The sequence below is a fragment of the Phyllostomus discolor genome, chromosome 2 (assembly GCF_004126475.2).
Source record: "Phyllostomus discolor isolate MPI-MPIP mPhyDis1 chromosome 2, mPhyDis1.pri.v3, whole genome shotgun sequence".
NCBI classification, from domain to species: Eukaryota; Metazoa; Chordata; class Mammalia; order Chiroptera; family Phyllostomidae; genus Phyllostomus; species Phyllostomus discolor.
The window spans coordinates 156205676-156232288 of record NC_040904.2 but is presented as its reverse complement, the minus strand read 5'-3'; the positions used below and the strand labels follow the sequence as shown (position 1 = coordinate 156232288).

The window sequence follows — 26613 nt, the reverse complement described above, 5'->3', positions numbered from 1 at the left end:
CACTTTGTCATATAATTATGTACAATTAAAAGGGAGAAGAAGAAGAAACCCAAAACACTAATTGGAAAAAATACAGACACCCCTATGTTCATGGCAATGTTATTTACAATGGCCAAAATATGGAAGCAACCCAAGTGCCATCAATAGATTAGTGGATTATAGTGGTGGTACGTATATACAATGAACTATTACTTGGCCATAAAAAGGAATGAAAGCTTACCATTTGTGACAGCATGGATGGGCCTAAAGAGTATTGTGCTAAGTGAAATAAGTCAGACATATGATTTCACTTAAATGTGTAATCTAAAGAACAAAATAAACAAACAAAATAGAATCATACTCATAGATACAGAGAACACACTTATGGTTGCAAGAGGGGAGTGGGGATTAGAGGGCTTGGTGAAAAAGGTGAAGAGGTTAACAACTACAAATTGGTAGTTACAAAATAGTCACGGAAATATAAAGTACAGCATAGGGAATACAGTCAATATTATTGTAATAATTATGTATGATACTTGAAGTATCAGGGGACACTTTGTAAAGTATATGATTATCTAACCACTATGCTGTACACCTGAAACTAATATAAAATAATATTGAATGTAAAATGTAATTGAAAAATATATTTTTTTAAATGGAGGAGAAATTCTGTGAGTCTTTACATTGAAAACTCTTAGAAACTTTTAAAGTTGAGTTGGAATTTGCTGAAAATAAATGAAAAATAGCTTAGTTTCTCCAAAGATTAAAAGCTTTTGTCAGCTATTATACATGTCAGCTATTATATTTTCTGTATTATATTTATTTATAGTGTGTTTCATTACACAAAGAAACTTTTAAAACATGTAAACCAGAGTAACATCAGCAAGATAGTGGAATAGGAAGCTGAGGGCATTTGTTTCCCATGGAGACACTGATTTAACAGTGGTATATATACCAGATTGTATTTGTGAAAACTTCAGAAACCAGTTGAGAGAATACAGCACCCCATGCAAGGGCAAGGGCAAGAAGACGGTCATTATAGTAGGTAGGACAGTCCATTGCACTTACCTGCTATACCTCCTCCCACTCCTGGCATAGCACAGCACAGGTATGATCAAGAGAAAGTTTGAAAGTTATGGCTCCTCTTTCAGGTGGGAAAAAAAAGATGAAATGTGTAACTAGCATTCTAACTTTTTGCAGTACTACCCAAGGGACTGGTTTTTGTTTCACCTAATTCTTGGAGCACTGACAGGAAAGGTGGCAGCACCCTTGAATTCCCGGGGGCCTGTTGAAAACAAAGGCAAGCCTTAAGGCTTGCTACATTACCAGAGATTGCAATACTCCAGACATACACCAGGAGAGCTCCTGAGTAGAAACAGGCAAACCTCTTGAGCTCTGAAATTACACATACAAGCCCAGAGGAGACACATTAGCACAAAAGGTTTGTGAGGATCCCAAAATTCTCTAGCTGGATTGATGGGTGAAGATCTTTTCTGTATAAAACTAATCCATAAAGAATACAGTTGATTGTATTCTCAAATGCCCAATTTAAACGGAAAATACAGCATACAAATAAAAGGGAAAACATGGCCCAAAGGAACAAAATAAATCTTTGGAAACTGACCCTAAAGAAAGGGAGCACCATTAGTTACCTGGAAAGGATTTAAAATAACTACCATAAAGATGCTCAATGAGCTAAAAGGAACACAGACAATTAAATGAAATCAGGAAAATTGTATATGAACAAAATGAGACTATTAACAAAATCATAGAAACTATAAAAAAATTCTGAAGCTGAAGAATACAGTAATGGTTGTGAAAAATTTACCAGATGAGATCAACAGTGGACTGGATCAAGCAGAAGAAAGAATTGACAGACTTAAAGACAGGCCATTTGAAATTGTCAAGTCAGAGGAGCAAAAAGAAAAAAAGAATTAAGAGACCCTAAGGGACTTATGGGAGCAGACCAATATATGCATGTCTAAGAAAAAAGAACTCTGTTCTACTCATACAATACCTCTGACACCAGATATGGAGATTTTTTTCCTGCAGTTACCAAGTCTCTGACAGCTAGGTGTCCTACATTTCAGTTCCATAAAAGTGGGTAACCAGGTTACCCACAACTTCTGTCTAACTTGGCTACAAATGGGAGGTTGTAAACCATGATACTCACTCTGGTTTAAATAATTTGCTAGAGTGGTTCACAGAACCTAGGAAAATATTTTACTTGTTAGAGGTATCCCCCTACCTTCTGAAAGTTTGTGTTAAGTTACTTCACTTTTCGGAGACCCTACATTAGTGCCTGTTTTTGTTAACTGAAAGAAATATATAAAGGATTTTTGCTTTCATGAAAAATGTTGTTGCTGTACTAATGTTGGTCTTTCATAAAAGCAAAGTTGTGTAACACAAACTATTGGTAAGTAGGGGATACTCAACTTGACTCCATTTTGCCTTACTAATATTTTCTTAGGAATGCTCTACTTTAGATAATGGGGGTAACCTGTATTCCTGATTTATTACAAAGGATATTTTAAAGGATACCGATAACCAGGCAGATGGAGAGATATATAGGGTACAGTCTGGAAGGGTCCTGAAAGCAGGAGCTTTTGTCCCCATGAAGTAGGTATGCCATCCTCCTAACATGTTGATGTATTTGCCAACCTGGAAACTCCCCAGACTTCATGCTTTGGGGATTTTTATGGAAGTTTCATCATGGAGGCATCAATTAACTCAATGTCCACCTCTCCTCTCTCTCCGGAGAATTGGGGGTAGTCCTGAAAGTACCAATCTTCTAATCATGGCTTGGTCTTTCTGGTAAACATTGACTATCCTGGCTTCCACTGAGAGTTATCTCATTAGAACAAAAGATGCTCCTATCACCCAGGAAATCCAAGGGATTTAGGAGCTCTACCAGATGCTCCTATCACTTAGAAAATTACATTAGGTGATCTTTGTCAGGAATTAGGTGTCAAAGACCAAATATTAGAACCCTATATAAAAGGGTTTTAGGAGTTCTCTGTCTGGGGCAGAGATCTATATGTATAATATCCTGTAATTTCATAATGCATTATGGGAGACTAAGAAAGGGGCAGAGAAACTATTTGAAGAAGTAATGGCTGAAGATTTCTCAAATTTGAAGAAAAATACAAATTCATGAAGCTTAAAAAATTCAAACTAGAATTAATCCAAAGAGGTCTATTCTAAGACATAATCAAGCTGTCAAAAGTCACAAAGTGTCTTTAATGCAGCAAAAGAAAAGCAATTCTTCAAGTGCAGGGGTGCTCTCAGAAGATACTAATAAGATTTCTCAGCAGAAATTTCTTCAGCCAGAAGAGAATGGAATGACATATTCAGAGTACTGGGGTAGGGAGGGGAGCAGTCAACTAAGAATATTGTATCCAGCAAAACTTTCCTCCTAAAGTGAAGGTAAAATTAAGACTTTCCCAGATAAACAAAAACTCAGAGAGTTTATTGCCTATGACTAGGCCAAATATATGTCACTTCCCTACTTACTGTATTTTGTTGTGTATAGTTTGCTCCAGTGTATAATGCACACCCATGTTTTTGGCTCAAACTTCCAGGAAAGTATTTTTCATTTAAATTTTTTAGTTCAATTTTTAATTTATATTTAGAAACAAAACTGATTATTGTATTCCAAGGTATCATTTTGCATATGGACATCATTGCTTTCTAGAGTTATACTTTTAATGTGTAAACATAAGCCTAAATAAAAGAATTAAAAACATTTATATAGATACAGAATTAGTACTACCCATGTATAAGGTATTTCCTTATTTTTCTCTCAAAAATTTGGGCAAAAAGTGTTTATTATGCACAGCAAAATATGGTATTCCTTAAATATTATCAAAGTTGTCTTAGGAAGACATTTTCCTCTTCCCTCGCTAAAATGCTGTTTTAACTAATTAACATAAGACTATAGAAAGAGAAGTCATTCCTCCTTTTCCTTTTTTAAAAAATTCTCAGCTGAGGATATGTTTATTGATTTTAGAGAGTAGAGAGAGAAACATTGAGTGGTTGCCTCCCATACACTCCCCAACTGGAAATTGAACCCACAACCTAGATATGTGCCTTGACTGGGAATTGAACCCGCAACCCTTTGGCATATGTGGTAACACTCCACTCAGCTGAGCCACCCTGCCAGGACCTCATTTTCCTTTTCATTTCCACCAGTCAGTCATGGCAGTCAAGTATTCTGTTCTCAGCAATAATGTAGCATGTTTATATCTTCATCAGAGCAAATGCAGAATTCACATTTTATTTCTGTTCCCAAACCAAGAATTACCGAATTATCTTTTATTTTCATAAAACTTGATGCTAAATTGTGTCCCCTCCAGTATGATGGTATTTGGAGATGGGGTCTTTGGGAGATAATTAGGTTTATATGGGATCAGAAGAGTAGGACCCTCATTATGGGATTAGTTCCCTTATAAAAGGAGACACTAGAGAGCTTGTGCTGTCTCTCTCTACCTTGTGACAACCAGTGCACTAGAGCACAGGTGGCAAACACAAGGCCCCCGAGTCAAATCCAGCCCTCCACCTTGTTTTATACAACCTGGCACCTTGTTTCTACCTGATGGCAGCACCGAGCTCTTGCTTAATTGTTAAGGAGTAGTTACATTTATACAGTCCTAAAATTACATTCAGCCCTTTGAAGGCAGCCTTGAGGCTAATGTGGTCCCCAGTGAAAATGAGTTTGACACCCCTGCACTAGAGAATCAGAGTTTCCCCTCAATATTCATCAGCGTATCTTGTTCTGTCGAGTAGCTCAGAGCTGAAGATAACTAATCTTCAAAAGTTAGTACTGTTAACATATCTAGAGGAATGCCCCAGTCATTTAGGTACAGATAAAACATCAACTGTACCATATTCTTACCCCTTTCTAACATCTGAGCTAGATTCTTCTCTGCCGACTGAATCACTTAGGCTCCGTGCCCAGATAGCTTTTTTAAGGAAGATATCTTTAAGGAATTTATTAAATATAATTATAACTGATGAGCCATCAATTATATCACCACATTTATATTTTACTTCCACTCTAAAGCAAATAGAGCACAGTTTAAAACACCTAGTATATCTGTTCTCTGAATTTGACTTAACTGCTTCTGAAAAGGAATGAAAAGGGCTAGATTGACTTGTCCAACCTAATTTTCTAATGCACATACATTTCTCTAACAGAGGATCTTATCACTAATAATTCATGACTCCTGCCTTTAAATATTCTACCTGCTTTCTTCAACACCCCGTAAGCCAACAGTTATCTTATATACATGATTCCTTATTTAGGCATTCATTAGTATTGCCACCAGGATGACTTTGATTCATCTCAAATATCCATTGTTTCTTGACTGTTATCTGGTATCAAAGAACTACAAGAATTCAGAAACATTCAACACCCTTCATGCTAGTATATAATGGAGTTCTTGAAGTATCTTCATACCACAATTGGACTTAAGCCATAGGTACTAAACTTGATACCTGTTTCCCTATGACTGCATCCTCTAGGGGGAAAGGCTTAAGAGTTCCAAAATAGGGTCTTTTTATTGATGCCCTTGAGAACAATTCAGTGTCCTCAACACTAGTTCTCTGATTAGACTTTCACCCTTGGCAAGGAGGAAGGGACAGCAAAGTTCCAGACTTCAGCAGAGAGGCTCTCTTTTACTCAAATCACAATATTTCAGTGGCTATAACATAAATTAAGTGATTGTTTGATTTGTATTGGATTCACTCTGTCATAGAAGAGATGATGCACTCTTTAAGGCAACTTTTGTAACATTAGTAATTTCTTTGGCTCTGATATACTTAATGATTCTGAGATCCTTAGTTTTCTGGCCTGAAAACCTAACCAGTGAGCCATCAATTATATCACCATGTTTCTATTTTACTTCCACTCTAAAGCAAATAGAGCACAATTTGAAAGACTTACTAATGTTAAAATTCTTCTATAGATATAACTGTTGCCCATGATTCTTTCTTTTAAGAGTTCTTCACTAAAAGAGGATAATTTCATTAAAAATAATAATAATGCATTCTATATTTGCATGCCACTTTGTATAAGAGTTTGTTTTTCTCATATTTTTCAGGAAGGTGTAGGTCCTTTAAAAGAAGGTTACCTAGCTTGTTGTAATCCACAAAGCTGGTGTTTAAAGAAGCTGAGCCATCTGACTTCCAACCCATTGCTTGCCAACTACATCATGTTTAGGACAGTGGCAAACCTTTGCCTTATGACTTCCCCAGTCATAGCAGTCTAAGGATAAAGTTGGTTTTAATTATCCCCCCTTCTTTATCCTCATGATAATGTCCTACTTTTAAGCATCCAGTTCAAAATACAGAAAGGCATTAAAAATTACCAATTGCTGCCCTGGCTGGTATGGCTCAGTAGATTGAGTGCCAACCTGTGAACCAAAAGGTTGCTGGTTCAATTCCCAGGCAGGGCACATGCCTGGGTTTCAGGCCAGGTCCTCAACAGAGGGCCTGTAGGAGGCAACTGATCTGTTGTGCATTGATATTTCTCTCCCATTCTTTCTCTTGCCCTTCCCTTCTCTCTCTGTAAATAAAATATTTTTTTAAAGATTACCAACTGCTAAGACTTTGCACTAAAATTCTGAGGGCTGCTATATTCCTCAAATTTCTTGCCCCATGGTATGAGGTCTGTCCAGAAGTTATTCAGCCATGTAATATGAAAAATAGAGACATGTATTGAAGAAGATCCAAGATGCAAGAAACATTGTACATAGGACAGTGACACCTCAGTCCCCTTCAAAGTAGGCACCTCGGGACCTCACACAGTTCTCCCAGTCACCATCAGCTGCCCCATCATATTTTCCTGACTCACTGACAGTTTGAAATCTCTTTCCTTTCAAAGGTGATTTTAGTTTGGGAAAAGTAAGAAGTCGCAGGGCACCTTATCTGGGCTGTAGGGGGGCTGAGTCACCTGGGTGATTTGATGTTTCCCCAAAACACTGCAGGAGAGGTGATACATCTGTGGGCATGTTGTCATCATGAAACTGCCAGTCACCAGTTGCCCATAGCTACAACCTTCTGAATCATCTGAATAGTTTTCATGGAGGAATGTTCAAACCTAATGCAAAATTTGATGCAGATTTGTTACTGTACTTGCTCAGTTATTTTGAATGTGATGGCCACACAGTGCACATGCTCATTCAACAGTGTCTACTGCCCCTACTGACTACTACAGTGAAACCTTCATTATTCACACATGTGCATTCCAGTCCACTCTCCTTAGCTGCCAGGTTGCGTCCATGACACTCAAACCAATGGCTGGATTTTTTCAGGACAGACCTTGTATACTCACTGATTTCAGGGCACCCCTAGCTAAAACACGCAAAAACTTGTCACACTTGGAATAGAAGGAAGATTCAGTTCAGCCTAGTGATCACAGATGTCAGGTTAATTCTCACCTCCCAGAGGTCCTGTTTGTCCTCAACTAATATGTAATAGAAACAGTCCTCTAAACTCTGATAGATTGGTTAGGTTACATTTTCATTCATTCAGTCATCAGACATTCAATGAATAATGTTGAGAAATGGACTTTAAACATTAGTTATATACAAACAGCTTGCATAACAGATGGTTTGTGTTATTAATAAAGGTTAATGATAACTGATGTTTAATAAATATGTACGAAGTTTTGTTCTAGGTATTTCAAGTATCTTATACCTGTCAACTACTGAAGGTTCCTTTTTGTTTTCCTACTAGAAAACATACACTAAAGGTGCCTTGGCTTATTTTCTGTTTGTTTTTAAACAGCAAAAGAATACATGGAAAAACCATGTGGTATTACTGAAGGGGTAGAGCATATCCTATCAACAGCTTACCAGCCAGGAATAAGGGTGGCACGATGGTGCATAGTACTTTCTAAAGAAAAAGGATAATAAATTAATCATGTTAGCAGATCACTATTGTGTGTTTTTAGGGATGTATTAAGAGAGACACTATTTTTTTTTGTTTTTTACTGTTAGTTTTTCCATATACAACTATTTTTTTTCTTTTTTTTTCTCTACTCCCCATTCAGAATTTTTATTTAAAATTAAAAGATTTTATTTGTCCATAGGACCAAGTTAAGAATAAGAAGGCAATTTATAATACTTAAATTTAAAGAACTATTATTTTAAAATCTTACACTCTTTAGGTAACTGAATGTGAGATATTTCTGTCACTTCTGGTGAAATTTCTGGATGCAGATAAACCACAGTGGCTCCGAGCTGTTGCAGTAGAATCAATACACAGACTCTGTGTGCAGCCTCAGCTGTTAAGGTAAACTACAGCAATACTTTGTTAAATGTATAGGTTCATATTTATGCCAGTAGGAAAAGTTTAAGTATTTGTTCCCAAATATTTAGTGATTTCTAAAAAAAAAAAAGTATATTGTGTACATTTGGGGAGGGTAGAGGTGTGGGTATGGAAAGAACTGGAAAGTCGCATAAAGTGTGGTTAATGAGAGCCCTTGGCCAAATATACTGAGTTAACGTGGCCAGGATAATTTTTTTAGAACATTAGTCTCAGTCTGAACCTTTGTCCTAAATTAGTAAAACCACTCAAGTATGAAGTTTTAAGTATAGCACTAAGACTGACTTATTAACATTACTTGATATTAAAAAAGTCAAAAATTTTTGATATGTCTAAATATTTTCCCCAGAAACATTTAAAATTATTTTACAGGTCATTTTGTCAGTCCTATGATATGAAACAACATTCTACCAAGGTTTTTCGTGATATTGTAAATGCACTGGGATCTTTTATCCAGTCATTGTTTCTTGTCCCTCCTACTGGAAATCCTGCTACAGCAAACCAAGCTGGTAAGGCTTATTCATATTTGTATCTTCTGTCATAATTTATAATATTCACTAGTCCTAGCAGATGTTTAATAGAAATCCTGTGACTGAGAAATTTGGATTAACTAAATGTATTATATCTGTTTTATAACATGTTATATTTATTTATAATATATATTTTATATATAAGTATAAATAAAGACTTAGCATTTAAAGAATAATTTGATCTCACTGAAGCAACTGTGTTTATTTCTCTCCAGAATATGCTTTCTTTTCTGATATATTTTCAGTTTTTCTAATATCAAAAGTTTAGATGCTAATCTTCATTTTAGAAGAAACCTCATTTGTTGCCTCTCTTTTAAAAAGTCTGGTTACTATGTCAGGAGATCTTTTAGTCATTCTTTTAACAAAACAGGTAAAGTGTATTTAAATTTGGAAATCAATGTCTCTTTGTTTCCCTTTACCTACTTTTTCTTCCACTTTTTATTTTCTGATTCGTGGCTTTTTATTTTTTATTCCCCACCTCTAATAAAAAGTGACTGATGAAAGGTATATTATAAAGTTTGTCTGTAGACTCTCTAATAGCTAAAGCAAGATTGTTAAATTTCATTTATTTGTGTGATATCCATTCCTATAGCACTGTTTTTATTTTTATTTTTTAAGATTTTATTTATTTATTTTTAGACAGAAGGGAAGGGAGGGAGAAAGAGGGGGAGCGAAACATCAATGTGTGGTTGCCTCTTGCTCACTCCCTACTGGGAACATGGCCTGCAACCCAGGCACGTGCCCTGAATGGAGATTGAACTGGTGATGCTTTGATTCACAGGCCCATGCATATAACACTGTTTTTAAAAATTGACCAGGTCTTTGACAAGTAGTGATTTGTAATTAAGTACTGAAATGGTATCTTTGTTATCTTCCCCTTATATAATAGGAAACAATAATGCAGGTGGCACTGTCTCAGCACCAGCTAACTCAGGAATGTTGGGGATTGGTGGAGGTGTTACGTTACTACCAGCATTTGAGTACAGAGGAACTTGGATACCTATTCTGACTATAACAGTACAAGGCAGTGCTAAAGCAACCTAGTAAGTAGTAATAGCACTATTTTGTAAAAAATGATATTGTTGGGAATGATATTGTATCCTAAAATATTACCCTGTTATATTTTAAATTTTAGACCTAGTATTTTTAACACATTTTTAGAACTGATTTTCTTGTGTTATATTTTGAGAAACTTAGGTAGGACTGGCTTTTTTTCTTTCTTTCTTTCTTTCTTTCTTTCTTTCTTTCTTCTTTCTTTTTTTTGGTGCTATTTGGAGATTAACAGCATTATAAAACAAATTGTGACTTTTTACCTAGGGACCTATTCAGCTATTTTGTATGGTGTTTTGATTTAAGTGTATGGCTTGATTTCAGATCCTGTGAACTAAGGTTTTCTTTTTTTATTTTATTTTTTTTTAAAGATTTTATTTATTTATTTTTAGAGAGGGAAGGGAGGGAGAAAGAGAGAGAGAGAGAAACATCAATGTGCGGTTGCTGGGGGTCATGGCCTGCAACCCAGGCATGTGCCCTGACCAGGAATCAAACCTGCGATGCTTTGGTTCGCAGCCCGAGCTCAATCCACTGAGCTATGCCAGCCAGAGCGAACTTAGGTTTTCTAATAGTACTAAGTTACCTTCAGCAAATTAGTTCACCTTTTTAAATTTTATTTTCCTTTTGTATAAAAAGAGAACAGTGATATATCAACTTTTCAGCCAGAAAACATTGGGTGTTCTTTTGCACATGGATTAATTAGCATGTTCATGTTGGAGCTTCTCTGTTGCTTGGCATATTTCATTAATTCAGTGTGAGGTTCAGTATAAAATTATTTTCATTACTTTCTTGAAGCCTCACATATAAATTTAATTGTTTATTCTGTTCTAATTGTGTATTCTGTTTTTTTTTAGACTTTTAAATGTGTTATAATTTAAAAAGTTAACTGCTATATACACAGAAGTAGTCTCAACATAAGTATTATAACATATTCTTTTTTAATTATATTTTATTGATTGTGTTGTTATAGTTGTCCTGTTCTTTTTCTTCCCCTTTATTCCCTTCTGCCCTGCACCCCACTCCCTCCAGAATTTCCCCTCTTAGTTCATGTCCATGGGTCATACATTTAAGTTCTTTCGCTTCTCCATTTCCTCTACTATTCTTAACCTCACCCTGTCTATTTTTTACCTACCATGTGTGCTACTTATTCTCTGTACCTTTCCCCCATTCTCTCTCTCCTCACTGATAACCCTCCATGTGATCTCCATTTCTGGGAATCTGTTCCTGTTCTAGTTGCTTGCTTACTTTGTTTTCATTTTTGTTTTTTAGGTTCAGTTGTAGATAGTTGTAAGTTTTTTGTCATTTTACTGTTCATAGTTTTGATTTTCTTCTTTTTCTTAGATAAGTCCCTTTAACATTTCATATAGTAAGGGCTTGATGAGGATGAACTCCTTTAACTTGACTTTATCTGGGAAACACTTTATCGTCCCTTCCCTAAATGATAGCTTTGCTGGATAGAGTAATCTAGGTTGTAGGTCCTTGCCTTTCATGACTTCAAATACTTCTTTCCAGCTCCTTCTTGCCTGCAAGGCTTCTATTAAGAAATCAACTAGTAGTCTTATGGGAACTCCTTTGTAGGTAACTCTCTGCTTTTCTCTGGCTGCTTTTAAGATTCTTTCTTTATTTTTAATCTTGGGTAATTAAATTATGATGTGTCTTGGTGTGTTCCTCCTTAGGTCTGATTTCTTTGGGACTCTGTGAGCTTCCTAGACTTGCATGCCTATTTCCTTTGCCAGATTGGGAAAGTTTTCCTTCATTGTTTTTTAAAATAAGTTTTCAGTTTCTTGCTCTTCCTCTTCTTCTGGCACCCCTATAATTTGGCTGTTGGAACATTTCAAGTTGTTTCAGAGACTTCTAAGCCTGTTTTCATTTTTTTTTTGAGTTCTTGTTTCTTCATTCTGTTCCAGTTTAATGTTTATTTCTTCCTTCTGTTCCATATTGTTGATTTAAGCATAGTTTCCTTCTCTTCACTGTTGGTTCCCTGTATATTTTTCTTTATTTCACTTTGTATAACCTTCACTTCTTCCTTTATTTTGCATCCATCCCCAATCATTTCTGTGAACATACTGATTACCAGTGTTTTGAAATCTGCATGTGATATGTTGGTTATCTCCTGTTCCTTAGTTCTTTTTCTAGAGTTTTGATCTGTTCTTTCATTTGTGCTATATTTCTTTGTCTCAGCACACCTGTTCTGTTGTAAGGGGTGGAGCTTTAGATATTCACCAGGGCGGGGCAACCCAGGTCACTGCCTTATGTTGCTGTATGAGGTAGAGAGGTCCAAGAGGGAACAATGCTGCTTTGCTTGCTGGGTCTCCACTGGCTTTCGGTCACTTCCTCAGCTGCCCACAAGTAAATTGGCCCCTTTTAGTGCTAATTCCCAGGTGGGTGGGTCCCAGCTGGGTGGGTAGGTCCCTCCAACAGACTCTGCTAAGAGACACAGGGAGTTTCTCCCCCCACACACACACACAACCCCTACAGGTTTTTACAGCCAGAGGTTTTGAGGCTTTATTTCCCTGCGATGGAACCCTGGGTTGTGCTGTCTCACTCCCTGGTTGTTCCTCCCAGTTTATCCCCATGCCAATGTGGGACTGCCTGTCCTCCAACCGCTGCCTTGCTGCATGTCCACTCTGCCTTGGCTGTCCATTTCTGCCCCTCCTACAAGTCCAGATAAATGTTTCTTCCTTTTTTTTCTTTTTTTAAATATATTTTATTGATTATGCTATTACAGTTGTCCCATTTCCCCCCTTCTCTCCCCTCCACCCTGTACCCCCTCTCCCACCCACATTCCCCCCCTTTAGTTCATGTCCACGTGTCATACTTATGAGTTCTTTACATCTCCCGTACTATTCTTGCCCTCCCCCTATCTATTTTCAACCTACATTCTATGCTACTTATTCTCTATACCTTTTCCCCCTCTCTCCTCCTCCCACCCCCCCTGCTGCTGACCCTCCATGTGCCCTCCATTTCTGTGGTTCTGTTCCTATTCTAGTTGTTTACTTAGTTTCTTTTGGTTTTGCTTTAGGTGTGGTTGTTAATAATTGTGAGTCTGCTGTCCTTTTACTCTACATGTCTTTTTTTTATCTTCTTTTCTTAGATAAGTCCCTTTAACATTTCATAAAATAAGAGCTTGGTGATGATGAACTCCTTTAACTTGACCTTATCTGAGAAGCACTTTATCTGCCCTTCCATTCTAAATGAAAGCTTTGCTGGATAGAGCAATCTGGGATGTAGGTCCTTGTCTTTCATGACTTGGAATACTTCTTTCCAGCCCCTTCTTGCCTGTAAGGTCTCTTTGGAGAAATCAGCTGACAGTCTGATGGGAACTCCTTTGTAGGTTACTGTCCCCTTACCTCTTGCTGCTTCTAGGATTTTCTCCTTCATTTTTACCTTGGCTAATGTAATTATGATGTGCCTTGGTGTGTTTCTTCTTGGGTCCAACTTCTTTGGGACTCTCTGAGCTTCTTGGATTTCTTGGAAGACTGTTCCCTTTGCTAGATTGGGGAAGTTCTCCTTTATTATTTGTTCAAATACGTGCTCAATTTGTTGCTTTTCCCCTTCCCATTCTGGTACCCCTATAATTCGGATGTTGGAACATTCAAAGGTGTCCTGGAAGCTCTTAAGCTTTTCCTCATTTTTTTTGAATTCTTATTTCATCATGCTTTTCTGCTTGGTTGATTCTATCTTCCTTCTGGTCCACTGTATTGTTTTGAGACTCAGATTCCTTCCTTTCACTATTGGCTCTCCTCCGTATATCTTCCTGCATCTCTTTTATGGTAACCTGCATCCTTTCAGCTAATTTGTGCCCAAAATCAACCAATTCCGTGAGCTTTCTGATCACCAGTGTTTTGAACTGTGCATCTGATAGATTGGCTATTTCTTGGTGGCTCAAAAGGATGAGTCCTAGGGGACTGATCTGTTCTGTTGGAAACATATCTTTCCCTGCCTCTCCTTTTTTTTTTTCCTGGTCTGGTCGCTCTTGTTACGGTGGGGGGTGGAGCCTTACGTGTTCACCGGGGCTGGGCACCCCAGTTGCTAGATTGTGACATTATATGTGGAGGCGGGGGCGGGGGCAGGAGCCGAGATCGGAGGGAACAATGGCGGTAGTTCCGTTCTCCTGGGCTCAGACCCTTCTCTGGGATCCTGGGCTGCAAGCTCTGCCCTGGTCCACAATTGCTGCCTCACTGGGTCTGCCAGCCACAGCTTGCATACTCAGGGACCACCGCTGTGTTCTTGCGCCCCGGATGGCTGTTGCACTGATTTCGTGCCAAATTTTCCCCGACCTCCGCGTGCCGCCGATCCGCGCCAGCCCCGCGCCCGCCTGGCTTGTCTTCTCCTACCAGTCTGGATGTACGGGTCTACTTCAACTTCTTGGCTGCCCGACTTCCATTCAGATAAATCCTCTGTCAGTTCTGGGTGTTATTCTGTCTGTAAATTATTGTTGTTCTAATCTTGGTTGTGTGAGGAGGTATGGTGCGTCCACCTATTCCTTCATCTTGCTGGAAGTCCCAAATGTTTCTTCTTTGACTCCTTGGTTGTCGAACTTCCATATGGTTTGATTTTCTGGCCATCTGGTTTTTTTGTTTTTAAATTTATTGTTGTCCTTCTTTTGGTTGAGCGAGGAAAAAAAGTACATCTACTTATGCCTCCATCTTGATCAGAAGTCCTATGTTCTTTCAGTTCTCTACAGTGGCTCCTTTCAAAGTTGGGCTTGTAACAGTTTTTGCAACTTGCCCTTAACTTTTAAATATTTAAATAAATGTGTTATGTTTTATAAAAACAGAGTTTATGTAGTAATTCTAATAAAATAGCACTGAAACAGTGAGGTAAGAAAGTGTGTGCTTTGTCTTACATTTGTGGTATAAATAAAAAGTGTAAATTACCTTTGTCTCTTAACTATTTTAGCACTTCAAGTCTATACCATAGAATTTGGGAATTAGAGTTTCTGATATTTAGAATTATTTTATCTGTTATAGATGTAGTTTCCCAGTAGATCATATGTTCTTTATAAAGAGGGATTTGTTTAACAAGTTGCTTAACACTTACTAGTTTTGTGTGTGGCTCTATAAGGCTAATTAGCCAGGTAAAAATTAGACCCAGAAACTTTACCTCTCCATTTGAGCTTAAATTTCTTGAATAATAATGTAAATATATTTTTATTGATTATGTAAATTTTAAAATGCTCAGAGTTGGCACATATTAGAAGTTAAATTAGCAGGCTTTAGGATCTGACTTGGGTTAAAAACTGACTAATAACTGTTGCCTTAGTCCTCAGTTTCATAATCTCTTAGAGTTTTTGTGAGGAGTTAAATGAGAATATATACAAAAGACTTGAGGAGTCCCAGGTTGAGAGTCAATAAATGATAGCTATTTATATGTGTTTTTATTTTTTATCTCAAGTTTTACATTTTTTAATAAACATTCTGCCTTATCCTTGATTATGATTCAGGGACTTTTAGAATTTGAAATACTGAACAAGTTTTATTAACTTTTCTTAGTGATTTTAATTTTGCTTTTGATACATAATTCATATACCATAAAATTCACCCTTTTACAGTGTACAATTTATGGTTTTGTTATATTCAAAAGTTATGCAGTCATAACCACCATCTAAGTCCAGAAATTTTTTATTCCAGAAAGAAACCCCATATTCATTAGCATTCATTCTCCAGTCTCCTTTTCCCCACCCCCAGCAATCACTAATCTACTTTCTGTCTCTGTTGATTTGCCTGATCTGAATATTATTTCATATATATGGAGTCACACAATAAATATTCTTTTGTGTCATGCTTCTTCCATTCAGTATAATGTTTTTAAGGTTCATCCATGTAGGTACTTCTTTTTATGGCTGAATAATATTCCAATGTATGATATATCATTTTGTTTATCTCTTCATTAATGATAGACATTTGGATTGTTTCCGCTTTTTGGCAATAAATAATGCTGCTATGAGCATTTGTCTGCAAGTTTTTGCATAGACATATGTTTTCATTTCTCTTGGATACATACCTAGAAGTGACATTGTTGGGTCATATAGTTACTGTATGTATAACTTCTTGAAGAACTGCCAAACTATTTTCTCAAGTGACCACACCATTTTACATTCCCACCAACAATGTATGGGAGTTGAGATTTCTCTACATCCTCAACAATGCTTGTCGTTGTCTATCTTTTGGTTGTAGCCATCCCAGGGGGTAAGTGTTTTTGCCCATGTGTTCTAAGAAGTTTTAGTTTTACCTCTTACATTTAGATCACTGATTCATTTTGTGTTCATTTTTGTTTAATATAGGGCTCCAATCTCACTCTTTTATATGTGAATATCCAGTTCTAGCACCATTAATTCTTTCCTCATTGAATTGTTCTTTCTACATTGAATTATCTCAACATATTATGAAATTAAAGAAACTAAAACCATAATTCTCTATTTGCCATGATTTAAGACAAAACATTTGTTGTCTTTTTTAAAGCTTTGTCCTAACCATGGGTAGAAATTCCTCTAAAATTTGAACTTGACACATTGATGCTATAAGTGTTATTTTTAACATGTTGGCAGATTTTATCTGGGATAAGTGAGCTTGATATCTCACAATAATAAATACTTTTTCCCCAGTGTGAAAGCATCTTCTTTTTTGTAGGATTGATTTGATTTGATAGCACCTTATTTTAAAAGCTCCAAGTCAGTATTTGAGATGTTTTATAATTGCTTTAAATCTTACTCTACATTGTATGTAAATTTTGGTTTTTTAAATATCAACAATTCGTGAAAATCTTGGCACAATTTGGGGAGAGGCAAAAGAGTAAATTATTAAAATAATCAGTTATGTCAGTGGTCAGGCTGTAACTTTTCTAATGAGTTTCTTAGAATACCATGCAGGAGGAGGAAACGAACTCAGTAATGTTTATTTACTTTTGCTGTTCTGTTAATAGCAAACTAAATGTATTTCTGTAATCTACAGATTATAGAAATAGTTTAATATATTTTCACTACTGAGGCTTCTAATTAGTGTTTTGTTTTTTTCATAATTTCAGCCTAGAGATGTTGGACAAAGTCGAGCCTCCAACTATACCAGAAGGTTATGCCATGTCTGTGGCATTCCATTGTTTGCTAGACCTTGTACGTGGAATCACTAGTATGATTGAAGGAGAGCTAGGAGAGGTTGAAACAGAATGTCAGACTACCAGTGAAGCAGCTTCTTCACCAACACAGTCATCGGAACAGCCAGAATTACAGTCAACATCAGACCAAATGGATAAGGAAAGAGGTATATTTTTATGATCTATATTTTTAATTACTAATTTGAAATAATTTGAAATTTACAGAGAGGTGCAAAATAATAGAGTTCCCATGTATTCTTCACCCTGATTTCCCAGTAGTCAACAACACCCTATTTGCATTATCATTCTCTCTATTTATATATATGTCACTGTCCTTTTTTTTCTGAACCATTTCAGAATAAGTTGGGGATGTGAGGCCCCTTAATACTTTAATGTGTATTTTCTAAAAATAAGGACAGTTTCCTATATAACCACAGTACAGTCACCATTAGAAATTAAGCATCAATCCAATATTATCATCTAATCCCAGACCCCATTTAAATTTTCCCAATTGCCCCAGTAACATTTTTATGGCCCAGGGTCACATATTGAATTTAGTCCCATGACTCTATACGGCCCTTTAACCTTGAAAAGTTTCTTAATTCCTTCTTGTTTTATATGGCCTTGACATTTTTTAACAGTATAGGCCAGTCAGTTTGGGTTTGTCTTCTGTTTTTTTCATAATTTGATTCAATTTAATCACTTTTGGCAGAAATGTTGCTGTGCTGTTCCTATTGTGTTCCACATATCAGGAGATATACAGTATCAGTATGTTATGTTATTGGTGATGTTAGCTTTTGTTATTTGGTTAACATGTCCACCATGTTTCTTCAATGTAAAGATAATTTTTAACTTTATGTGGAGAAATATTTTGAGACCTCTACTATAAAAGAGCTTTCCCTTCTCCCTCATTTATTTTTTTAATTATTTATTTATATTAGTATGAATTCTTGTATTCCTATTTTATTCAAAGTGTTATACTTTGTGATTATCATTATTTGGCTTGACATGCAAATTGTCCTTGACACGGCCAGTGGGGACTCTTTCCAAGCTAGCCTGTGTGACCGTTTAATCTATCTTCGTGCCCTTTTTAAAAATTTTTTGAACATGCTCTTATTGTCTGATACAACAAATTGTTCAAAGCTCATCTTGGATTTTTCTTGCCCAGTTATTCTTTCAAGGAGCCCTTGTTCCTTTTAGTGCAGAATAGTATTTAGAAATTAACACATGGGCACTAGGTATGCTTTTTGGTATTTGCGTAGAAAATACACACACACAGGACTTTCGGCCAAGATGGAGGCATAGGTAGACATACTGTGCCTCCTCCCACAACCAAAAGAAGGACAAGAACGAATTTAAAAGCAAAAAAACAACCAGAACAGAAATAAAATTGAACCATGTGGAAGTTCAACAACCAAGTAATTGAAGAAACATTCATCCAGACAAGCAGGAGGAATGGAGACGGGCAGCCAGGGTGGAGAGAACTCATGGCAAGGTGGTGGCTGGAGGATGGGGATGGGCAAAGTGGCAGCTGATGGAGCGGTGGTTCCACATTTGTGTGCAGATAAACCGGGAGGAACAACTGGGGACCGAGGCAGACCACGAAACCCAGGGTTCCAGCATGGGAAACAAAGCCTCGAAACCTCTGACTGGAAAAACCTGTGGGGGTTGTGGCAATGGGAGAAACTTCTGGCCTCACAGGAAAGTTCATTGGAGAGACCCACAGGGTTTTAGAAGTACAGAAACCCTCCCACCCAAGATTTAGCCCAATTAGAAGGGCCTAGTTTGCTTGTGGGGAGTGGCAGAGTGACTGAAAGTGGGCAGAGAGCTGAGCAAGTGGCATTATTCCCTCTCGGGCCCCTCCCCCACATACAGTGTCACAATGCAGCGACTGGGTTGCCCTGCCCTGGTGAACACCTAAGGCTCTACCCCTTACTACACAACAGGTGCACCGAGACAAAAAAAATGGCCCAAATGAAAGAACAGATCAAAGTTCCAGAAAGAATACAACTAAGCAACAAAGAGATAGCCAGTCTGTCAGATGCACAGTTCAAAACACTGGTTATCAGGATCCTCACAGAATTGGTTGAGTATGGTTGCAAAATACAGGAAAAAGTAAAAGCTATAAAAAGTGAAGTAAAGAGAACCAACAGTGAAGGGAAGCAAACTGGGACTCAAATCAATGGTTTGAATTAGAAGGAAGAAATAAACATTCAACCACAACAGAATGAAGGAACAAAAATTCAAAAAATATGAGGGGAAGCTTAGGAACCTGCAGGACAACTTTAAATGTTTCAACATCTGAATCATAGGAGTACCAGAAGGAGAAGAGAAGAGGAAGAAATTGAAAATTTGTTTGAAAAAATAACAACAGAGGAGTTTCCCAGTCCGGCGAAGGAACTAGGTTTCCAGGAAGTCCAGGAAGCTCAGAGTCTCAAAGAAGTTGGACCCTAGGAAGCACACACCAAGGCACATCATAATTATATTACCCAAGATTAAAGATAAAGAGAGAATTTTAAAAGCAGCAAGAGAAAAGCAGAGAGTTACCTACAAAGGAATTCCCATAAGGCTATCAGCTGATTTTTCAAAAGAAACCTTACAGGCAAGAAGGGGCTGGAAAGAAGTATTCAAAGACAGGAAAGACAAGGACCTGCAACCTAGATTATTCTATCCAGCAAAGCTTTCATTTAGAATGGAAGGGAAGATAAAGTGCTTCCCAGATAAGGTCAAGTTAAGGAGTTCATCATCACCAAGCCCTTATTATATGAAATGTTAAAGGGACTTATCTAAGGAAAAGATGATGATAAAAAATGTGAACAGTAAAATGACAACAAATTCACAACTCTTAAAAACGGAACCTTAAAAAAAAAACTAAGCAAAAAACAGAAAAGAATCACAGAAATGGAGATCACATTGAGGGTTATCAGCTGGCAGGGGGAGGGGGCAAATGGAGGAAAAGATACAAGGAATAAGTAGCATACATGGTAGGTAAAAAATAGATAGGGGGAGGTTAAGAATAGTATAGGAAATGTAGAAGCAAAGAACTTATATGTACGACTCATGGACTTGAACTAGGGTGGGGGTCATTGCAGGTGGAAGGGGGTTTATAGGCGGAGGGGAATAATGGGGGAAAATGGGGCAACTGTAGTAGCATAATCAATAAAATACATTAAAAATACACATACACATACATAAGCACACATCTCTCTACATTAAAAAAATATTTCTTTATGTTAAATACCAAGAGATCACAACATTTTTTCCAGTTACAGTTTAATATTACAAGGTTTTTATTTTACTTTCCATATTTATAATTCCCTTCTTCCACAGTGAGAAACTTGATCCCATTTTACTCAATGTGTTTACTTATTTGCTCAGTTCCCAATGTATGTAATGAATCTTCTGGCTGAACCACCTCATTACATTGACTCACTCCCAGCTGTTCACATGGGGTGAAAGTTTGGCCCAATTAAGGGAAAGGGAATAGGAATTGATCTAATATAAAACTTCCTCAGTGAGAAGTTAATGTCTCTGAACTTCAGTTTCTTCCATCTTTTGAAAATAGTGGTAATGGGGGTAGAGGAGAATAATACCAATTTTAAACAACAATGGAGAGGATAAAAGAAGATGCCTGGAAATCCTTTGTAAATTATACACTTGAAATAGTGGTTTTGTTTTTTATATATATATATATATATATGATGTCAGTTAACTTGTATACAAAAAGATGTTACTGTTGATATTTTAAAATAACTTCATTTTAAGACATTAAATTCTGAAACTATAATGTGCTTTTAAAGTTTTCATTTATTCAAATATATTTTCAGTGTAAGAGCTTTAGTATTGAAGAATTGAGTTGTTGATGGAATATTTGATATATTATCACATGGCCAGGGAGATTTTAGAATTTGAAATATTGTCAAGTAAGGTGTCATCTGTAATTATCAAATATTGTGTGGTATTTTTTTTCTTTAAGCTAACAGAGCTGTTTGGGAAGAAATGGTGAATGCTTGCTGGTGTGGTCTACTTGCTGCTCTCTCACTCCTTCTTGATGCCAGGTATTAAGTCTTTATAAGTTTTATTTTGCATGTCACAATTAAAAAAACCCACTAAAATGGTTTACCTAAATTTTCCCTAAGAATTATTTTCTAATTTTAGTGTTTTATTTGTATATATTATTCTTCTTTGTATTCTTTTAAAAGATCTTATTTATTTTTAAAGAGAGGGGAAGGGAGGGAGAAAGAAAGGAAGAGAAATATCAATCAGTCACCTCTCGCACGCCCCCAACCAGGGTCACAGCCCACAACCCAGGCATGTTCCCTGACAGGAATCGAACCTACAACCTTTCACTTTGCTGTATGACACCCAACCCACTGAGCCACACCAGTCAGGGCTATTCTTGTCCCCCATCCCATTCTTGCCCTGCTCCCTACCAGAACTATTGTGACTATTTTAATGGAAAATACAACCCTAAAATTATCTCAAGCCTTACTGCTGCTTTATAGTTATGATAACTAGTAATTCGATTTCTTTGATGTTTTTCTTCAAAATCTCAGAACTCACTGATTTTGAAATGCTTGATATTTTTAATTTTGACCTATATATTAGTTAAAATTCTTCTTTCAAGTATACTGATTTTGACAATTATTAATAGATATTCTTGAAATTTCACTGAATACCTAATTCCACATAATGCTTGTCCTATAATTAAAAATATAATAATCATATTACATAAAATACTTTATTTTTTTCAGCACAGATGAAGCTGCTACTGAGAATATTTTAAAAGCTGAACTGACTATGGCTGCTCTTTGTGGAAGACTGGGTCTAGTAACTTCAAGAGATGCCTTTATAACTGCGATATGCAAAGGTTCCCTGCCTCCCCATTATGCTCTTACAGTATTGAATACCACCACTGCAGCCACACTTTCCAACAAATGTAAGTCTTCAGTTTACTCTAAGTTCTGAGTTCTGAGACCCTGTTCATCTAGTGGAGGGGTATATAGCATAGAGAAAATATTATAGAAATTCTGAGTCCAAGCCTCTTCTTTTCTACTCACAGACTCTGTGACCTCTGTGAGAAGTTAATGTCCCTGAACTTCAACTTCTTCCATCTTTTTAAAATAGTAGAAATGAGGGTAGGGGAGAATAATACCAATTTTAAATAATAATTGAGAGGAGCCCTGGTTGGTGTGGCTCAGTGAATTGAGTGCCAGCCTGCAAAACCAAAGGATCGCCAGATGGATTCCCAGTCCAGGGCACATGCCTGGGTTGTGGGCCAGGTCCCTGGTAGGGAGTGCACAAGAGTCAGCCACACATTGATGTTTCTCTCCTCTTTCTCCCTTCCTTCCCCTCTCTCTAAAAATAAATAAATAAAATGTTCCAAAAAAAAATAATTGGGAGGATAAAAGAAGATGTCTGGCAATCCTTTGTAAATTATAACATATGCTTGAAGTAGTGGTTTGTAGAACAGTAATGTTTGCAACCACTTAGATTGTTGATATTCAGAAAATTCTTTTCTTGTGGGATACTTTCGAATCATTTGTTTTACATTTTTTATTTATTTTTTATGTATAGCTGCTGCCTAAATAACGAAACCCCAGATCCAGGTGTCTTGTTAGTAGAAAATATTAAACAGAGTGAAATAAAAAAAAATCAATAAAATATACGTAAACATTTTATATGCACATAAAATATATCTTTAGGATTATATTGATTCATAGAAAGAAAAAAGTCATATACTTCTTTGCCACATAGTATCTTCACATAAATTTATGGGAATATCATCAGGTGTGAAAAGTGATTGCTAATTGGAGTTTGTAAGACTCTCTTTTGTAAGATTGTGTGCGTGATGTTTTGAAAGTTTTCCATCTCCTACCGTATCGATAGAGTTTTTTTGTTAATTATATGGAAAAGGAAACTCAATTTTTAAATACTTTAAATAAGAACATGAAGGTTTACATTTCTTTTTCCATCTTCAATTCTACCTGAACCATCCTAGTTTTCACACACAGTTGGGGGCTTTTGGGGTGGGGGCCCTGAGATTTTTCTTTGCCATATTGATAGGGGGGCTGAGGTTTTTCTTTGCAGTGTTATTGCCTTAGGAATCACCAGTGATCTTTGTAGCCAGCTGTGTGAAGAAACTATGTTTTCCAGGTATTCCAAAGGGATCCCTGTCCCTGTTCTGCCTTCCCTAGGAATCTGAAGAATCAAATTCATAAAAAGTACAACAAATTAATTTGCTTTTAACCTGGGAGCCTGATTTATTTATGTATTTATTTATTATTTCACAACGCTCCTGGGGTTTCCGTAATTATTGTTATTTTGGCATCAGGGTATTGAACTGAAATGAAAAGATTTGTTGCTTGAGTAGAAGAGAACCCTGGGATGTTAATATGGTATTAGTTTGTTAATTTTCAGGATTTGGGTAAATGTTGAGACCCTGTTTGAAGCTAAAGAAAGAAAACTTTAGATTACAAAAACAGCTGTTGACACTTAACATTTATTTGTATACAGATGTGAATGTATACATTTGAGAATTACTCTGAAAATTAGAAAATGCAGAGGATACATTTGACCCAAACTGCTACTCTCTTGCATCAGGCCAATATTATACAGTTTTCTGTTATATTTAGAGTAGTCCCTTACAATTTGCAGATACTGGTCTATGACCAAGTTCATTATATACTTTTTACTTTGTTACATGCAATATAAATTTATTTCAATATGATCATTCAGTTTTTATACTGAAAGTGTGAATTTTGGTCTCTAACTGAAAAGTTTACTGAGAATACATGTTTAAAGTAGTGTCCTAATTCTAAGTGCTTTTAAAGAAGTCTAACGAAAATTTATTGTTAAAGTTACGTAGAAAATTACTTAATATTTGCCTAATTTGTCTTGTTTCTGCACTTCCTGAGTTTTAAAAATGTTTGCATATAGGTAAGTAAATATCATAGTTGAACTTAGTTTAATCAAGTTAGTATCTTAAAATAAAACATTACTCTGAATGCAACATAAAAAGTATTTTTAAATATTTTGGTATTCTTTTCTGTTGTAGCATATTCCATTCAGGGCCAAAATGTTATGATGATAAGTCCATCAAGTGAATCTCACCAGCAAGTTGTGGCTGTGGGTCAACCCCTAGCAGTCCAGCCTCAAGGAACAGTAATGGTAAAGAACTTGCTCTTTTCCTTGGTTACCAATTAACTTTCAGGGAAACTTTTTGTACCTTTTTTGGTATGTTGCCAAAATTTATACTTATTTACTTTCTTTAAACCTGGGTGTTAGCTTTAGAAAAAATTAGATGAATGTGCAGTTGACATTATCATAACCATCAAAAATAACAACCAACTTGAAGTAAATGAATTTGTTCTATAGAAACCATCTAAACATATTTTCTTAATAATTTTTAGTTTTTATTTTTTAACAGTTTGAATATGTTAATGCTTCTTTATAAGCTTTTAATTTTGAAGAATGCATAACAGTTCTATCTTTTTAAATAATAGTTAACCTTCCAAAAATATCCAGTGTATGAGGACTTTACTTAACTTGGCACACTGTCATGGTGCTGTTCTTGGAACATCATGGCAACTTGTCTTGGCAACATCTACAGGTACGTGTAATCTCTGGGTCAGAGGTCAGTATTCTCTTTCTATCTAAGAGCTACATAACTAAGCAGTGCCCATTGTACTTTGAACAGGCTGAGGATAGGCAGTAAATATGAAAAAGAGAAGTTGGAAAATGGAAGCAGGACATAGCTTATATTGTATGAATAATGGAATACTTCTCGAAATGGCCTAAGTTTTATTGCTTATCTTAGGTAAGAGTATTTTATAGGTATATTAATTACTGATTTAAATTTAGTTTTTAGAAGACCTAGTACTTTTTTAATTTAGTTATGAAAAGTTACTACGCAGGTTTTAATTTTAGTTATTAGGATTTTTGGTTTATATAGTAATTTAGGTTTTCATTTAAAAAAAATTTTTTTTCAGCATCTTGTATGGATTCTGGATTAAAGCCTAGTAGTGGTGGTGCCTTGAAACCTGGGGAGAGCTGTAGAAGGACCCAGTACTGTAAGTTCTAGTCATTCTTACTTAATTAGTGCTTCCCAAAATGTTTATATATTACATTTAATTTATTCTTCCCTTAGGTTCTAAACAACAGCAGTGATGACAGATTTACCATAGATTTCCAATAGCCTTTCAAGATTGTTTGAAAGCTCACAGTAAGAATCAGGGTTTTAAATTGGTAGAAACATTATTAAGGTGTATATTTTGATCAAGAATGACTTATTTTATTTTTTATTTCAGATACCTTGATGATGTATCATTGCATCATTTAATAATGCACTTTGCTCCTTATCCCCTAGAAGCAATGGATATGGCCTATGGAAATAATAAGGTATGATATTCTACCTTTTTGTTTTAAATATGGTATATTATTTAGTTATTATAATAAGGTGTATACTCATTATGATGTCAGTGCCTTACTAGTGGGACATTAGTAAGTAATACCTTGTAGGCTAACCCTACTCTGTTGAGTTTTTTATCATTTATGATTGTTATTTGTTGAGGGAATAGTGAAGAGAACATGATTTGGCTTATATATGTCCCAGTATGTACAGGATGAGGCAGAAGGAGGCTTATAGTTCTTCATATGGAAAGTAATAATAGAAAATAAACTGTGTTTCGTGTGCTTCTTAATTATAATTTTGTCCAGTCCTTAATTATAATTCTGTATACTATGGTTTGTCATTGTGGCTCATGTAACTCATTTAAAGATTAGCCAATAGGTCTTATTAAGGCAGTGGTTTTATAGCACACACCTAAAGAATTATAGGCATCCAGGTGTTTGAAAATATGTATTAGAGTTTACTCCAGATTAAGGCAGAGATACTATAAAATAGAGTGAAGTAATAAGTTTCTTGTTATCCTTAATAATTCTGTATCTTTAGATTAATTCTTAAAACAAAAGTAAATATTTTTAATATCTTAAACTATTTTAATGAAATTTTAGCCAGTTTATATCTGATAGATGTCTTAAGAATTTATGCATTCACTCAACAAGTACAGTGCTTACTATGTACATGACACTGCTAGAAAAGATAAGATTTCTACTTTTAAAGAGCATATGAATTACTTGGCTCATGGTTAAGTGGCAGTTAAGGTGGTACAACAGTCCAAATAAATAGTATAGTATTAAGTGATGTAGCACTAATTCTCTGAATCCTTATTACCATTTTAGACATTTTTGGTACACATTTCTACTAAAATGAATTAAGATTTATCAAGATGAATTGGAGCCAGACATTGAAAGAATGGTAGGATTTAGATAGGTAGGATAGGGCAGTATCATGGAAATCAAAACAGAAAAATGTTACGAGAAGTCAAGATCAGCCCTGACTGGGTCACTCAGTTGGTTGGGGCATCATCCCAATATGCTGGGATTGTGAGATTGATCCCAAGTCAGGGCATGCACAAGAATCAACCAATGAATGCATAAGTATGTGGAACAACAGTTGGTGTTTCTCTGTCTCTGTCTCTCTCTCTCTCTCTCTCTCTCTCTCTCTTTCACTCAGTCTCTCCACCTGGCCCAGCTTTCTCTGTCTCTGAAACCAATTTTCAAAACCTTTAAA

At 36.1% G+C, this 26613-nt stretch overlaps 1 protein-coding gene across 1 annotated transcript in view; it reads left to right on the top strand.

The window, feature by feature from the left end:
* MON2 (MON2 homolog, regulator of endosome-to-Golgi trafficking) overlaps nt 1-26613 on the top strand; it is a 115681-nt gene that overhangs the window by 37991 nt on the left and 51077 nt on the right. The window contains 12 exon segments of the mRNA XM_036018725.1: nt 8150-8274; nt 8680-8816; nt 9727-9880; nt 16914-17146; nt 20956-21037; nt 21734-21918; nt 24037-24153; nt 24490-24591; nt 24971-25023; nt 25025-25055; nt 25134-25203; nt 25289-25379. Coding sequence (XP_035874618.1) covers nt 8150-8274; nt 8680-8816; nt 9727-9880; nt 16914-17146; nt 20956-21037; nt 21734-21918; nt 24037-24153; nt 24490-24591; nt 24971-25023; nt 25025-25055; nt 25134-25203; nt 25289-25379 — 1380 coding nt within the window.